Source organism: Cricetulus griseus, chromosome 3 (genome assembly GCF_003668045.3).
Source record: "Cricetulus griseus strain 17A/GY chromosome 3, alternate assembly CriGri-PICRH-1.0, whole genome shotgun sequence".
Taxonomy (NCBI): Eukaryota; Metazoa; Chordata; class Mammalia; order Rodentia; family Cricetidae; genus Cricetulus; species Cricetulus griseus.
Genome location: NC_048596.1, coordinates 121748878 through 121764667, shown reverse-complemented (window position 1 = coordinate 121764667; position 15790 = coordinate 121748878). Strand labels below are relative to the sequence as shown.

At 39.3% G+C, this 15790-nt stretch overlaps 1 protein-coding gene across 9 annotated transcripts in view; it reads left to right on the top strand.

The window, feature by feature from the left end:
- The window catches only part of Akap13 (A-kinase anchoring protein 13), a 285104-nt gene that overhangs the window by 129711 nt on the left and 139603 nt on the right, over positions 1 to 15790 (top strand). For all 9 annotated transcript variants that reach the window (XM_027408158.2, XM_027408162.2, XM_027408164.2 and 6 more), the window contains 2 exons: positions 7358 to 7550; positions 12058 to 15142. In XM_027408158.2, coding sequence (XP_027263959.1) covers positions 7358 to 7550; positions 12058 to 15142 — 3278 coding nt within the window. The remainder of the gene's footprint in view (positions 1 to 7357; positions 7551 to 12057; positions 15143 to 15790) is intronic.

The following is a 15790-nucleotide window of genomic DNA, read 5'->3' as shown; positions in this document are numbered from 1 at the left end:
TATGACCCCTGCTTCCATACATGCTTTAAAAATCTGTACCATCCACCATGAGATGACACAACCAAGAAGAGTCTTCTTAGAGCCAATGCTTTTACTTTAGATTTTATTCTCTAAACTAAGCCAACAAACCTCTTTTATTTATACCTATCCAGTATCTCATTATAGTAATGAAAATGGACAAATACATCCAGCACCTCCACTCCTCAAAAAAGGAAGAAGAGGAAAGCCAACAAAATTCCTAGTGAATCTGCATATATGTGAATATTTATTTGACAATACCTAGCCCCTTTTACCCTTTGATCTACTTGCCCTGCTTCTGGAATTTAGACTTTACATCTCCATTTCAGTGGAGTTGTGGTTGATTTTGTAAACCACATTGAGGTTTGGCAATGTTACAGTGATATGGTTTCATGAAAGATATTGCAGTAGCTCTCAAATAAGGAACCAGATGTTGCAGTTCCTTGTCCAAAGTAGGCTCTGGGGCAGAACGCCCCATTTTCGAGGGCTGGCCTGAGTGTTTTTGGCTTTTCTTAAAGTGATAGTATGAGTCCAGAACCCAAATAGGATGGGCTTGAGATATTCATGGTGCTTGAGCAGACAAGTGTAAGTATCAGCTTTCACACTGATGTATTACTAGTCTTCACTAATGTTTTCCACCAGGTTTTTGTTGTTATTGAACAAGAAGTAGCTTTGGATTTCCCCTGGATGACTAGTATTACTAAGTCTGGAAAGTGTTTTCTTTGTACTTAACTCGTTGGGGGTTTTCATTTATGTTAGCAGTAAGTCTGATATATGAAGTTGCAAGGTGGGAGGATAGAGAGATAAATTATTGACTGTTGTGTAGCAGCTACGTTACTCAGAATTAGTTGAAGTCTACTGTAGGCATACTGAATTTTATTGAACTGCATATGTAAATTCTTGGGTTTGGTGCCAGTTATAGACTCTCAGTTTAGATTCTATAACCCTACCTTTAGAGAATGACTTCTAATTTATATTCTACTAAAATTTAAAAATGTGTTATGGATCCTGTAAAATTTATGGAAAAAAAATACCTAATATGCCTGATTGGCTTCTGTTACATATTATACCAGATTTTTGTGCAGTTTGGATATTGCTCTAATTTGAAGGTAATGTTTCGAAGTTAAAAAATGAGGCAAATGGTTTTAGAATTGAGTCTTTGTACAATTTCTGACCTTTTGATTTATTAGGTAGTGTCCTGGAGGCCAGTTACCTCTCAAATCTAAATATCCCTACATGCAAAATGTAAATACAGCAATACTAGCCCTAGAGTTATAAGGATTAAAGGTGCTAATGATGTTTGGCTTATTACTAAGCATCTAACATTGTTTGTTAATGTCATCCTTTGGTTTTTCTTTTGCCTACCTTCTCAGTGTTTTGTCACCACTGGTAAGAATAAAGTTCTAGTTCCCATCAGGACTCTCACTGTTGTCACACACAATTCTCAGACCTCATTTCATTGCTTTCTCTGCGCAGCTACATTGGCCCTGGCATTCTGTGCTGGTTCCCTGAAATTATTTGTTCCATGGACTGTACTTGCTGACTCTTTATCGTTGAAGTCAGTTTTTATCGTTGTTGCCTCTGAGAGCTTTTCCTGATGACTTAAGTGAGGAATCCAAATTGTAACCCCCCAGTAAAAGAAGCTGTTTCAGGAGGACCCTTGTATGTCTTAATTCTTCATCAATATATAACTAGTACCTAGACTCATAATAAATACTGAATAAATATTTTTTATGTTGGCATAAATATGTAATTTGTTAAATGTCTCAAAATGTAGTATTTTGGGGTATCTTTGGATTTGAATTTGAAAGCAATACAAAGAAGAGATAGGCTTCAGGTATTTATATATAATAAAGTGGCATGCTTGGCTATCGAAGTTTATTAATCAGGTGATTTTAATGTTCAGTACAGTGACATTAACAAATTTATGTTTAGGTCTGTCATTTAAAGTGAATTTCACTAAGACTAGAAGACATTTATTTCTCCTTGAATAGGCCACATAAATTAGCAAACAGGTGCTTGCTGTTTGGTTTTGCGTTTTAATGGCAGTATGTTATGCATCAATAACAGCAACAGCTTTTCCAGGTTCTGCAGTCATTTGAACAAAATTGTAGAGACATCCAGCACACTCCATTAAAAAAAAAAAAAAAAAAAAGTAAAAAACAAAATCCCAGAAAACAGCACAGTTCTGTTACTCTTGTGGTACCTGGCACCATTTTTTTTTTTTAAATTAGCTTCTCAATTGTTTGAGGTTTTTACTATACAAGAAAACTAAAATATTTAAAGACTAGTCTTCCTGCCTTGTTCTCTGTCTATGCTTGTACATTGGACTTTGTTGGTCTGTTTCATATCATCATTTTGAAATTGTTTTATTCATTTATATTTTTCTTAAGTTTATGGTTATTTTTGTAAGTATTTCTCTAACCTAAATTTGATTTGGGTCAGCAGTGCTGATGTTCTCTTAAAATGATTTTCAGGTGTCTTTCACTATGATGGATGACATTGCAGTATAATGATGTCACTACCAAAGATTGAGCCCAAGTGTGGACTCAGCTACTTACTAGTTGTAGGTTAAGTTAGTCAGTTGTGTATAACTTACAACTTCAGCATTCTCCTCTGCAAATAGGGATGATAATGATCTTCATGAGCAGCTAAGAATAAATGGGACGGCACATGTGCACAGTTTAATATCTGATACTTGTTAAGCAACTAATAAATGTTAGCAATAAAAGGAAATGGCAGCGTGTATCCTGTGTGTCCCTGCCCCTCATTGTCTCCTCCCTCCTTTTTGGGAAAAAATTGAAACTACTATTTTATAAGTATCGTGTGTGTGCGTGTGTGCGTGTGTGCGTGTGTGCGTGTGTGCGTGTGTGCGTGTGTGTGTGTGTGTGTGTGTGTGTGTGTGTGTGTGTGTGGTGTTTATATCCTATATGCTTTGTATATCTTTAATTTTTAAGTTACCTCCATAAGAATGCTACTGGTCCCATTTCTTTTGATTTTAAAAATATTTTCAAAATACATTTCACATAATCTAGGTGTGATTGCAACACTTAAATAGCATATTTTAGTAATTTCCCCACCCACTTCCCATTCCCCCCAGTTTTCTAGCACCCCCACCCCATCTTTGCTGGCTTTCATTTACACACACACACACACACACACACACACACACCACTTTAAAAACCTCTCATATATAGAATGCAAATCATTTATCTCAGACCAGATACAGTATAAATGAAATTTTACTCAAACATCAACACTATTCATGTTCCTCTAACTGCCCTGTGGCTTGACCTCTAAACTCATCAACACAGATAAGTTTAAGGTGAGCTGATAAAGCAAATAGAATGTTTCTCTCCCTTACAGGCAGGCAGGCTATGGTGGGTCAGCTTGTGAACAACATGGGTATGACGGCTTCCAGTATAGCAGTCTTGCTTGTTAGCTGCACTTCATTTGAGTAGAATATGCTCAATTTGGAACATCTAGGCAATGAGAATTTGGGTTGCCCATTTCTGCTACATTTCATTAGACTGTCATCAGTGTTTGCGTGTTGTTGAGTATTTGGCAGACAGACTTGAGAATTTGTTTTTTTTTTTAATCTTATAATGTTTGTGTGTTGGAAAGTGTTCTAACTGGAGGGGACATTGTTTTGACTCAACAAGAGACCCCCCCCAAAAGCATTTTTGCCTCATTTTGCCTTAGAATGGCCCTTTATAAGGTCCTTCTGTGGCATTCCTACAAAAGTATCAGTCCTTTCTACCAAAAGCACCATTATATGCAATGGGAGAATGCGGGCTTTAGAGCCAGCCCAGCTTGTATCCAGATCTATTAATCCCTTACTTATTGGTGATGCACTGAGTAGGGAGGGTGTTAATTCTTACTGACTTCAGCTATATGCCAGGTATTCTTAGATAATTGATTAAACTCTGTAATTGCCACAACTTTATAAAGGAATCCTTTCCATATAATGTCAAAGAGGTAAATGTGTAGTCTAAGTTGTTCCTGTAAGTGGTAAAGTTTGATCTTATACACAGATTAATGAGTGCTGAATATATATATATATATATATATGTACATATATATACTATATAATACCCCAGGTAAATGAATTAATACTTGAGCCCCAATTTCTTCACCCTAAATAGGAATGATACTGTTTGCAAATCTTGATATCAAGATTAAATCATACATTTAAAGTACTTATCAGGATCACCGCATCTTAGAAGTACATAGTTTTTTTCCTAGAAATCGTATTTCTCCCTACCTTAAATAAATAAAAATCACAGAAGAATAAAAGAATTAACCCCACCTTTGCATGTTTTAAATTGCTTGGTAATGTAATTTTTTGTGCTGTTATTTTCTTAACTTTTAGGAAAGATGGAACAATAATACAATGAACTTCTGTATGTTACTGTCCTCAGTTCACTATTCGATTTTTATAGTTGTTTCTCTTTGCATATCTACATATATAGAAATATTTTTATCAAACTCATTGAGAGTAAATTACAGATGTTACCATACGTTTGTCTCACTTTTAAGAATAAAAACATCCTCTCATGAAATGGTGCATTGATCAAAATTTGTCATTTTTTGATGGCACATGGCTGTAATCTCATCTTTACATAATCAAAAGCAGAAGGATTATGAGTTCTGGGCCAGCCTGAGTGCTGTATTGTAATCCAAGAATAATGGGGAGGGTGAATTTTATTAACAGAACACTGATCTATTGTAGTTTATAGTCTTTTTTTTTTTTAATTGGCAACCCAATAGTCATCTTTTAAGTAATTTTCTCCCCTTAGGTTACTTTGGACTTTGAGTTTCTTATTCAACTTCTGGTTTTTAAACCATGACTACTTTATGCATTGGGCCACTTTTTTCTTTAGATTGTCTGTCCATCCCCAGAATCATAGTCTGAAACTGTTTTAAGTATCTTGAAGCAAACAGAAGATAGTCTTCATTTTTTTTCTCTGAAGTAGACTCCCAACAAATACCTGAGTACCTGTAATGTGCCCCAGGATTGTATAGAACAGTGGAAACAGGATATTTAGAAGATACATGTACTTTGTCCTCAGGTGAGGTTACAGATGAGTTAGTAGACCACATAGTCTTGTTGAACTCAGAAGAGTGTTTTCTGGAGCCATGCTAGAAACCACACACAATTTAGGGCTCACGAGAATGTTTGAAAACAATATAAATCAACTTTGGCAGGAGAATTGAAAGTTTGAAGTCTGCTTCAAGATCTGTTTAGTGTGATAATTTAAGACAGTTAATACTGTATAACATAGTAGTGAAATGATGTCTATACTGCATAAATGCAAGTTAGTAATAAAATACCCTTTGCTTTCATCTTAGTGGTAGTTTACTCACTGTGATTTAAAAGGGGGATGGAGGTAGAGGAAGTGGTAAAGATCTCTGTAGACCTTTCTATACTATTTAAGTTCGTTCCTTCATCTGCAGGTCTCCATTTCACTTATTTTTAAAAAGGTCTTAACCAGGGTGTCCTAACTCACCATCTAAAAGAAACAGAAGCTGTCTAGTGTATTTGCAGGTATGCTTTTATGTACTGCCAGAATGGTTTAGTTACAATAAAATCTTTGTGTATAGTGTCCAAAGTAAATTTTAGCTAGTAACTAGGCAGAAGTAAGGCTAAGGGACAACTTAATCATTTAGGATAGATACAGGAAAGGGTTCTACTCAAAACAATGCTGAGTAATGACACTGCAGAAACTAAGTAGACTGAACAAAGAAAGTGACTTTAAGATGAAAATTGGGCTCACTATATATGAAGGTTTACTCTTTGAGAATGGTAGAATGTGGATGGATCTTAGTAAAGGCAGGAATGGGGAGTAACAGGCCACATTCCTTGTGCTAAGCCCTTCATGTTCATTTTATCCATTTCTTGAACTAGTGTTTGAACCATCATATTCCTCTGTACAGATTATAGAGCTAAGGTTCAGAGAAGTTAAGACACTTTTTAACATTATATAGCCAAGAAATTCCATATGGGGATTTGAGTCCAGAAACCTCAATTCTGCATTTATACACTGTATCTGACTAACATTGTATCAGACACAATGCTGAGGATTAGAGCTGCCAACATGTGTATATGAAAACAGAAGAGGCTCCTGTTGAAGTGTTTGCTAAAATATATTCAGTGAGAATATGAAATGCTGTGACACACTGTATACTTCATCCATGTTTATCTTAAACTCATAAATCCCTTCATCCAGCATAAAACCAGTGTACCCGATGCATTGCAAGCAGACACAGATATGGGTGACCTTGTGAGCAGAGGTAAAGTTAGAAGGGCTATGATCTTTATAGAAGAAACCAACTTATCTTCAAATCCAGTAGATATAATAGCAAAACACTGATGAGAGAGAGCTTGTTACTCCTTTTTGTGTTCACTGGTTTTAAAATGTTTCAAAAGTAAACCTGACCCCCTTATTAGACCTGCTGTTTCCTACATTTATCAGAAAAATAGTTTCATGTTTTTAGTCTTAGGCCAGAAGTTATTCATGTCTGTACTCATCAGCTTTACTTGGAAACTACATGTTAATAATATGATTTAGCAAAGTCAAGTTTTATTTTTATTATTTGGTGTCTTATTTCTTTGGTGCTGGGGATCAAACCCAGGATCATTCGCACACGCGCGCTCACACACACACACACACACACACACACACACACACATATATATATTCATTCAAACCCAGATATTCTACCACTGATCTACAAAGCCAGCTTTTGGTTTCTAAATTTAAAAACAAAAAACTTGGAATTTTGTAGAACCAGAGCTTCATATAAAACAGGGTTTTATAAGTGTGTTGATGAGAGTAGTATATACAGTATTGTAGTTTGCCCCTGTGTAGTTGACTTCAAGAATTTTGAAGGTGTTTCCTCTATTTAGTGTTTCAAAGGAGTATCTTATAGGGGTTGGAGTGAGTGGTTCTTCCCTTCCTAATAGAACTGAAGTTTGTTAGCATAATGTAATAATCCAGTCTTAATAGAGCTTGCTACTGTTGAAGATCACATAGAAGCCATGGCCCTTATAGTTTATTATTTGATTATTAGCATGTTGTTGACTAAAAATTCCAGACTTACCTGTCTTGATCAAAAGAACATCCTTAGGAAATAATTTTCTTAAGCCATTTCTGTTCTCTTGCAAAGAGGAAAAGAGGATAGGGATACTTGTCATGTGCTTGAATCATTGGAGTTGCATAAACCCATTTCCTGCTCTGAAGGCTCTGAGAGCAATCAAATAATACATCATACTTAGAATATCAAATCTGTGCCTGGTAGTAGAGTTTGTATATTAACAGAGATTGTTTGCTTGCAGGGAAAATGCTGGTGAACCAGATTCCTGGAGCAGTTTATCCTATGAAATCCCCTATGAAGACTGTTCAGTGAGGCACCATCGAGAATTGGACATCTATACATTGACTTCTGAATCTGAATCACATCATGAACCCCATGGCGACAGTTGTACTGGACATATTTTTAAACTTATGAATATCCAACAGCAGCTAATGGTAAGGGAAAGTTTTCATTTTTAGTTGTCTGCCTATCCCTCTCCCCCAATGAGTCTTGCTATAATTAGAATGTAAATTTATAAAGCATTGTTAGTTTCCAATGTTGCTGTACTGGTTAGTATTTTGTCAGCTTGATACAAGCTAGAGTCATTTTGGGAAAAAAAATGAGAAACATCTGCGTTAAACTGCAAGGGCTCAGCCCTAGTGTTGTATAAGAAAGTTGAGCAAGCTGTGGGAAGCAAGTCAGTAAGCAGTGTTCCTCCATAGTCAATCAGCTCCTTCCCCTAGGTTCCTGTCCTTATATCCTGCAGTGATAGACTATACCTGAGAGTTGTAAAATGTAACAAACCCTTTCCTTCCTGCGTTAGATTTGGTCCTGGTATTTATAACAATAGAAAGCAAACTAGGACAGTTGCCACTTAAGATACAGAACTAACATTAAGATTATATGGCAGTAGAGGACTGAGTTTTTTTTTTTTTTTTTAACTTATAGAAGACTTTGTTTCCTTGGTGTCCTCCATCCCCACTAGCTCTTATCATTTTTCCACCCCCTTCTTCCACAGGGTTTCCTGAGCTCTGAGGGGATGGATTTGATGGAGACAGGCAATTTAGAACTGAGTTGTTCCAAGGTCTCAAATTCTCTGCACTTTGTTCCATTTTGGGTTTCTGTATTTGTTGCCATTTACTGCAGGAGGAAGCTTCTCTTATGATGGCTGAGCAAGATACTGATCTATGTATATAGCAGAATGTTAGAAGTCATTTTATTGCTACATTTCTTTAACAGAACAGTAGTATTTGGTTTTCCCCTAGGCCAATAACCTATCTAGTCTCGGGTTCTTGGCTACCCGAGCACTGTCTAGCTTTTGTTCCATCTCATGAATGGGCCTAAATCCACTCAGATAGTAGTTAGTTGCTCCTACAGCTTTTGTGCTACTTATTATACTGGTGTACCTTGCAGGCAAATCACAATTGTAGCTCAAAGGGTTTGTAGCTATTTGTGACCTCAAGAACACAGTGGTAGCATGCACAGGGCCTGTACAGGTCTAAGCCAAATGGGATCCCAGCACCAAAAGGGAAAATGGATACAAGCTCCCCTCCCTGACCCAGAAGATACCTCCAGTCAATAACTGCTCATAAAGGAAAAAATTAGTTTTTTTCCAATAGAGTCTCACTGGGTATACAACCACGCTTAAGGATAGGCCCCATGTCCAGAAGTAGGTGGCCAACATAAAACAAATGTTTTGTGCAATTGTGTTGTAGCCATGCATCTGTACATTTCCAGTACTTTTTACTTTAGTTCTTTTTTTCTGTTTGTTTGTTTTGTCCTATTCTGGTTTGTTTTTATTCTATTTTACTTATGTATTTTGTTTTTGGTGCCTGTTTGTTTTTTAATGAAAGAGAGAAGGAAAGTGTGTAGATTTGGAGAGTTGGGCTTATGTATAGAAGTCAGAAGACAACTTTTATGAGTCTTTTGGTTATCAAACTCAGGTTCTCAGGCTTGCATGGCAAGTGCTTTTATTCATTGAGCCATCTTGTTGGCTCACAGGTCTGGGATCTTTAAATTTGAAATTCTTCCCAAATTTCTGAAGTAATGAAAGATACTCATGGTCACTATAGATGTGCAAATGTGTAGCAAGTAGAACAAAACTTTCCTGTCATGAAAAGAATTTTTTGCTAATGTGTTAGAACTATAGGAGGCCAGAGTTTCTAGATTGTTGCTAAAGACCAAGAAGGGAATTGACTCCTTAGGAAAAACCCTTTCACCGCTGTACAGGGAATGATGATGGAGCTGCCATGTTTAAATGCATAGTTGACAGTTAAAAAGGTCATAAGGATTTTATAATCCACTCAAGCTTCGAAGATAAAATGGTTGCCAGACATAAAATCATTACAGACTCCTTGGTAGCATTTATTGTAGGTAATATAGACGTCATATGGCTGCATTTCTCTGGACTGTAGCATCTGAGAAGCTAAGTTTAGATAATTTTTCCACCCAGTTTATTTCAAAACTGATTTGATTTGGAAACAGTCTGATAATAATTTTATTTAAGGTCATCTAGGTCTAGGCCAGCTTGGTGCCAAAAGCTTCTTTGGGAGCAAGCTTTTCTGAGACAAGCAAGCCAAAAAAATTCTACACTAGGATTGTATGAAATGGTTTATTCTGCCCTTCTTTTCTTTTTCTTTTTTGGTTTTTTTTTTTTCTCTTTTTCTTTATGTGTGTGTATGTGCATCCTATGCATGCATTGGATATGTCTGTGTATCATGTGCATGTAGTGTGTATGTCTGTCATGTGCATGTGTGTATGTCTGGGCGTCCTGTACATGCAGTTTGTATGTTCATATACCATATGAATGCAGTGTGTATGTCTGTGTACCATGTGCATGCAGTGCTCTCTGAGGTCAGAAGAAGGCATTGCTTCCCCTGGAACTGGAGATACAGATAGTTGTGAACCATCATATAAGTCCTAAGAATAGAACCTAGGTCCTCCACTAAGTCACCTCTCCAGCCTTCTTCTGCCTTTCTGAATGATACTTGTTTCCAGCCTGCCATTTTCCTTTGAATGGACTGTTCCAAAGTTACTTTTTTTTTCTTTTGAACTCTTATTTAACGAATGGTTGTCTAATTAAGAAAACTGAGCTTGCACATTTCATCGTTACTTTGATCATGCTTTCGGCAGCACTGCCTACTTGTTTCCCTGGTCTGCAATGTTCCCCTTTCATCAAGGGTATTGATTTGAAGTCCTAACTTGTAGGGGGTGTGTTACCAGGCTAATTTTGAATATTCTTAAGGAATACACCATACATAATTTTAGTGACAAGTCTGTTTTTTGGTATACTCTAATAAAAGGACTTTAGCAAGGATGGCATATTTTACTCCTACCTGCAAACTTCACAATAGCTTTAATGAGCAGGAGCAATCTGATGATATACTACTCAGTATATTTACAGATTAAGCAGATAAGTGAGATATGATTGTGGGTGTATATAAAATTACTTCAATAGACAAATAATAAATGGAGAACAGATATTTTTAAATAATTATGTGCCAAATAAATTGTACTATAACAATCGCTGAATTTTGTTACTATAAACTCATTAAAGGTTCAACTCTGGTTAGATTTATTTTCCTGAGCCTTGTTTGCGTACCCATGAGATTTTTATATTTGTTTTTAAGATTATTTTTAATTGTGTTGTGGGGGCACATGTCAGGGAGTATGTGCAAATAAATGCAGGTGCACATGAAGGCCAGAGGAGGCTTTTGAATTCCCTGGAGCTGTAGTTAGAAATGGTTGCAAGCTGCTGTAGGTAGGGTGCTAGAAGTAGAAATCTCAGGCCCTTTGCAAGAGCAGTATGCATACTTCAACACTGAGCCAACTCCCCAGTCCTGTTTTTACTTAACTTATAACTTTGATTAACTGTAAATTTTATTTAGCTTTTCAACACTGTATCAAACACAGGCATGTGCGCGCATGCGCGCATGGACACACACACACACACACACACACACACACACACACACACACACACACACACACACGCATGCACGCACGCACACACGCACGCACGCACGCACGCAGAAAGTAGCAGTAGATTAGTCTTCATAGTTTATATAACAGTGTTGTGTTCTTTCTATCAAATTCAACTGATTGTTTTAGCCATTTTTTCATATTTGCTGTATTTGTTTATATAATAAACCAAACTCTTAAGCAGTATATGGTAATATGAGCCTAATAATTCCAGTAGTTAAGAGGCAGAAACAGGAGGATTAGACAATTTTGTAGATGGCCTGTCTACATAGTAAGGTATTGTTTCAGAAAACAAGCAAGCTAACAAAACTAAATTACCCAAAAAGTTTAAGGTGGCAAAAACTATTTTTGATAAGATTTTTAATACTCTATAGCCCACAGGTCCCTTGACAGTAGTTAGTAGTATATGCCCTTTTATTTACCATTTAGTATGGATACCATAAAAACTACTTTTTAATCAAACTGATAGATAGTATTCCTAATTCTAAACCTACTTAGTTTATATATGTTGGGTTGAGCATAATTTGAGGATATGGTAATGTAGCTGAATATTTTGATTGAAAGGAGTTTTAAAACTGGTTAGACTTTAGTTTTCCATGAATATTTGAGACAGATGGAAGTAGACTCCATTCCCATAAAGACCTAAGAATCCTTGTTGGTTGTTATTTGAAGATGTCCATTGAGCTTTTTTGAAAAAGGGCTTTTGAGGCCCAATTTTAAATCTTTTTTTAATATGGAAACCAGTCACATAGTATAATCTGAATAAAACTTAGCATCCTAATGGATACACAGGTGTGGGCAGAAGGTGGCGCATCATTTGTTAACTGAGAAGGCTTGGAAAGACATTTCTGTCTAACAAGACTCTGCCTGCAGGTGTCAGTGATGTCTTTTTATGGTAATCAGTTTTGTTTTGTCCCCCCACCCCTTTCTTTTTGTGGTCATTTTTTTTTTTAAAAAAAAGTTTCCTTGATTTCTTCCTAGAAAACAAACTTGAAGCAGATGGACAATATTATACCCGTAATGGTGACAGCACAGGATTCTTCTAGTGTGCCCAGCACACTAGAGATAGATGGCCAGCTCCTTTCCTGTGCACCAGAGCCTTCTGACCAGCAGCAGCTTTCTTCTGAAGAAACTATGAGCACTCTATGCTGCCGAGGCAGTCCTATGAGGGAGGCTGAAAGTTCCTGTGATCTGTCAAATGTGGCTGAGGAAGAAAATGTAGTCTGTTCTTACAAGAAAAATAAAGATGTGGGGAGGAAAGGGGAAGAGGAGGAGCCAGCATCCGCTGTGGACTCCCGGTCTGCATCTCATCAAGACAGCTGCCTTCAGAGCATATCTGGCTGTGGAGTAAAGGGCACAGAAGGCCTTCCATCTTGTGGAAACAGAAATGAAGTAACTGGAACAAAATATTCTGGAGTGGCCACATGTCAGCAGCCCCCGAGCAGTGGGGACAGTGTGCTGCAGGAAGTCATGGCCACAGAGCCAAGTGCATGCCAGCATTCTTCTGGAAGGGAGCTACTCGACAGTTCTTCACCAGATGCTGATCCCCCAGAAAATGCAGGGGACCTGGAACATAGCTTATTGAACCCAAGTGCTACCATCCAGGTGATTAAGCATCAAGTAGAGGAAGGCACAAAGGAAAGATTGGAGAACTCTGATGTCAGCACGGCTGAGGTGTCTGGTGTTCAAGCTTTACAAGAACCTGTGGAGAAAGCCGATACTACAAACCATATCTTTGCCACTAGTGCCCTGGGTGCCGACGTGCCTGCTGAGTCCTCGCCTGCATTGAGTCCTGGAGAAATCCCCACTGAGAAAACAGGAAAGGAAACTCAGGAGAGAAGCTGTGAGGAGAGGACGGATGCTCCAAGTGACCAGAGCTCTCTGGTGTCTCCAGCTAGTGCAGAAGACAAGATTTCAGGTGGACCAGAACCTGATACTCCCCTAGCAGGCCCGTGTGAGACACCATCACCCTTGGCTTTAAACTTTTCTGGACTAACACCAGATGGGATGCCAAACCAGACATCAGAATCTAATTCATGGCACACTCCAAGCCAAAACAGCCAGGCACTGCTTTGTTCTACAAATGGGGCTGGCGATTCTTGTGCTGAGTCTCCATGTCAGCAGAACACAGTGACTCCTAGTGGTGAGTTGGTTGTAAAACATGGCACTGGTAAAGGCAGCCTGCCTGACAGTGCAATAATACAGCCAAACACACAAGATCCATGCACTGCCCTCTGCCCAGAAGACCCACAAGCTGACACAGCCACTTCTGACATTGTGAAAAGCACCCAGGAATCTGTGGGGGTTTGTCCTCTCTGTGTTTTAGATGCAAAGTGCCAGGGGAAAGATTTGAAACAGGATACAACTTTAACAAATACGCTTGAGGATGCTTCACATTTGCCTCCAGTTGCCCCCCAAACTGAGATTGAACCAGTGCCAGACCAGGTAACACCACCAGGCAGCAGTTTCTCTCTGGCAAGCAGTCCAGAGAGTGAATCAGTAACCAAAAATGACGCACTTTCTCTTGTCCCCTCCCAGAAAGAAAAAGGAACAGCAACTGCTCAGCTCCATAGAACTATAGCTTGTAGAGATGGCCCAGATGGAGGAGAATCAAATGATCCCAGTAAGCTAGGAAACGGGGCTGCGGGCCTGTTTACATCTCCTGCTGTAGAGCTTCAGCCCAGCATGGGGAATACCAGCCTTGTAGGCCTTGGTGGAGAACAGGAGGGCCCCGGGCCGACGACAGCACCTGAAGTTCTGAGCGACACTTCACGACAAAGTGTGGATAAAGCTGCTTTGGTCTCCAGCTCTCTCCTGCCCGGGGAAGACGGCAGTCTGGTGGTTCCTGAAAGCTTGGCAACTCTGGGACAAGATGGCAAGGATAAAGCAATGGGATGTTCTTCCATTAAAGAAGACACACATTCTTCAGAAATATCCAGGGAAAACCAGAGGACACCACCTCCTGGGCTGGAGATACCAAGATTATGTGAAAAACCTATGTCAGCTGCCTGTGCACTGCAGCCCAGTAAATCACCGGGCACACCCTCTGCTGAGCTGAAAACAGAAACTAAGCATAACAAGGAAGTGGCCCCACAGGTCTCCCCACTGACTGAAGGTGGGGCTGCGAAGAGCCCGGTGCCACCAAAAGCAAATCTAGCTGCAGATTCAAAGCAGAAAGCCTCAGGTGCAGAGCAGAGCAGCTCATCTCTGCTGCCAAGTCTGCCGCCAGATGTATCTGAAGCACTTCATTGCAGTCTGCCTTGTGCAGTGGATGTTGGTGTGAATACTCAGTTCCAAGGGGAAACCAATGCTAGTGAGGTCAGCAGAAATGTGATGGAGGATGTTAAAGTGCCTAATGCCTTATCAGCTACTGCCGAGCCCTCAAGAAACAATACATCACACCATGTCAAAGGCAGTCCAGTTTCAGAGTTGTTAACCCAAGAGAAGAAAGTGACTCCAAGTTTGCCAGAAGCTTTACTGGAAAAAGGTGTCACTGGTTCACAAGAAGTCATAACCCCAGAGATAGTACCACTTGATTGCAAGAGAGAGAAACTGGAGGGAACAGACCTCAGCCATGCCATGAGTAACACTAAGGAGGTCCCAAATGATGAAGAAACGATGCAGCCTCTTGCCAGGGACCGCCCCTCAGAGATAGGACTCTCAGCTCTCAATGACAGTGTCCTCCCTGCTGGCACGAGGCAAGTCATACAGACCTCAGTCCAGCAAGAGGAAAGTAATGCCACCTTTCTACTTGGAATCCAAGCTGCGCATGTGCCTATGGGAGCAGACCCCATAGCGGAGACTGCTACTCGTATAGTTGAGGCCGTAATCAAGCAAGTCAAGGCCTCCAACACACTGTTGACTAAAGGGGAAATCAGTAATCCGTCACTGTCCATCTCAGAGACAGGGCAGCTGCAGAATGTTTGTACAGAGAGTACATGTACCTTCCTACCTGGGGAGACCCTGCAAATGGATATTCGTGAAGAAACCTCTGGGAACTGTGTTGTTGAAACAGAGGAACCAGAGAAAATTATTTCACCTACCAAAAGGCCTGAGCCAGCACCAGGTAAGCTAAGCAGTCTATAAAATTAACAGCTTCTGAAACTTGTCTCTGTTATGTAGTGCTAAGAATGTGGATGTCATGACTGTGTCTTTAAGGTCTTGCTTGCTCAGTAGTGTGAGCCGCCAAGTTAACAGTCACTACTGTCAGGAAACACGAGTCATCTTAGGTTGGACAGATTTTACTTCCTGTATTATAGATGCAAAGCTTGTTTTTTTCTTTTTAAGCTTACACTGTGTGTTACATTGAAGCCATTACAGTTTCTAAATCCTGAACACAGTACCTGGATCTCAGTTGGTGTTAATCAAACAATTTAGTTCTTTTCTTTAGGCCCACAGAATATAGTGCTGAAATGAATGTGCTCTGTTTACAAGTTGGAAACTCTCCCAAGTCATTGTCCGTTTGTATTCTAAGAGAACTTAAAGTCAGGCTGTTTCACGAACAGCTGTTTCTGAGAAATCCTCTTAAATGAACATCTAAAATTGTGATATTAGGTCATTGGTTAAGTCGGGGGTGTGTACTCCCTCCTTTTCCTGTCTGAGGAACAAACCCCCAGGTTTGCCGCTTCGCTTTTGGGCAGAGTCTGGGAATTCAGGGTCCTGCATAGCTATACAGGGGCTAGGATACAGGATTTCCGCCCAAGCCCAGTCTGCC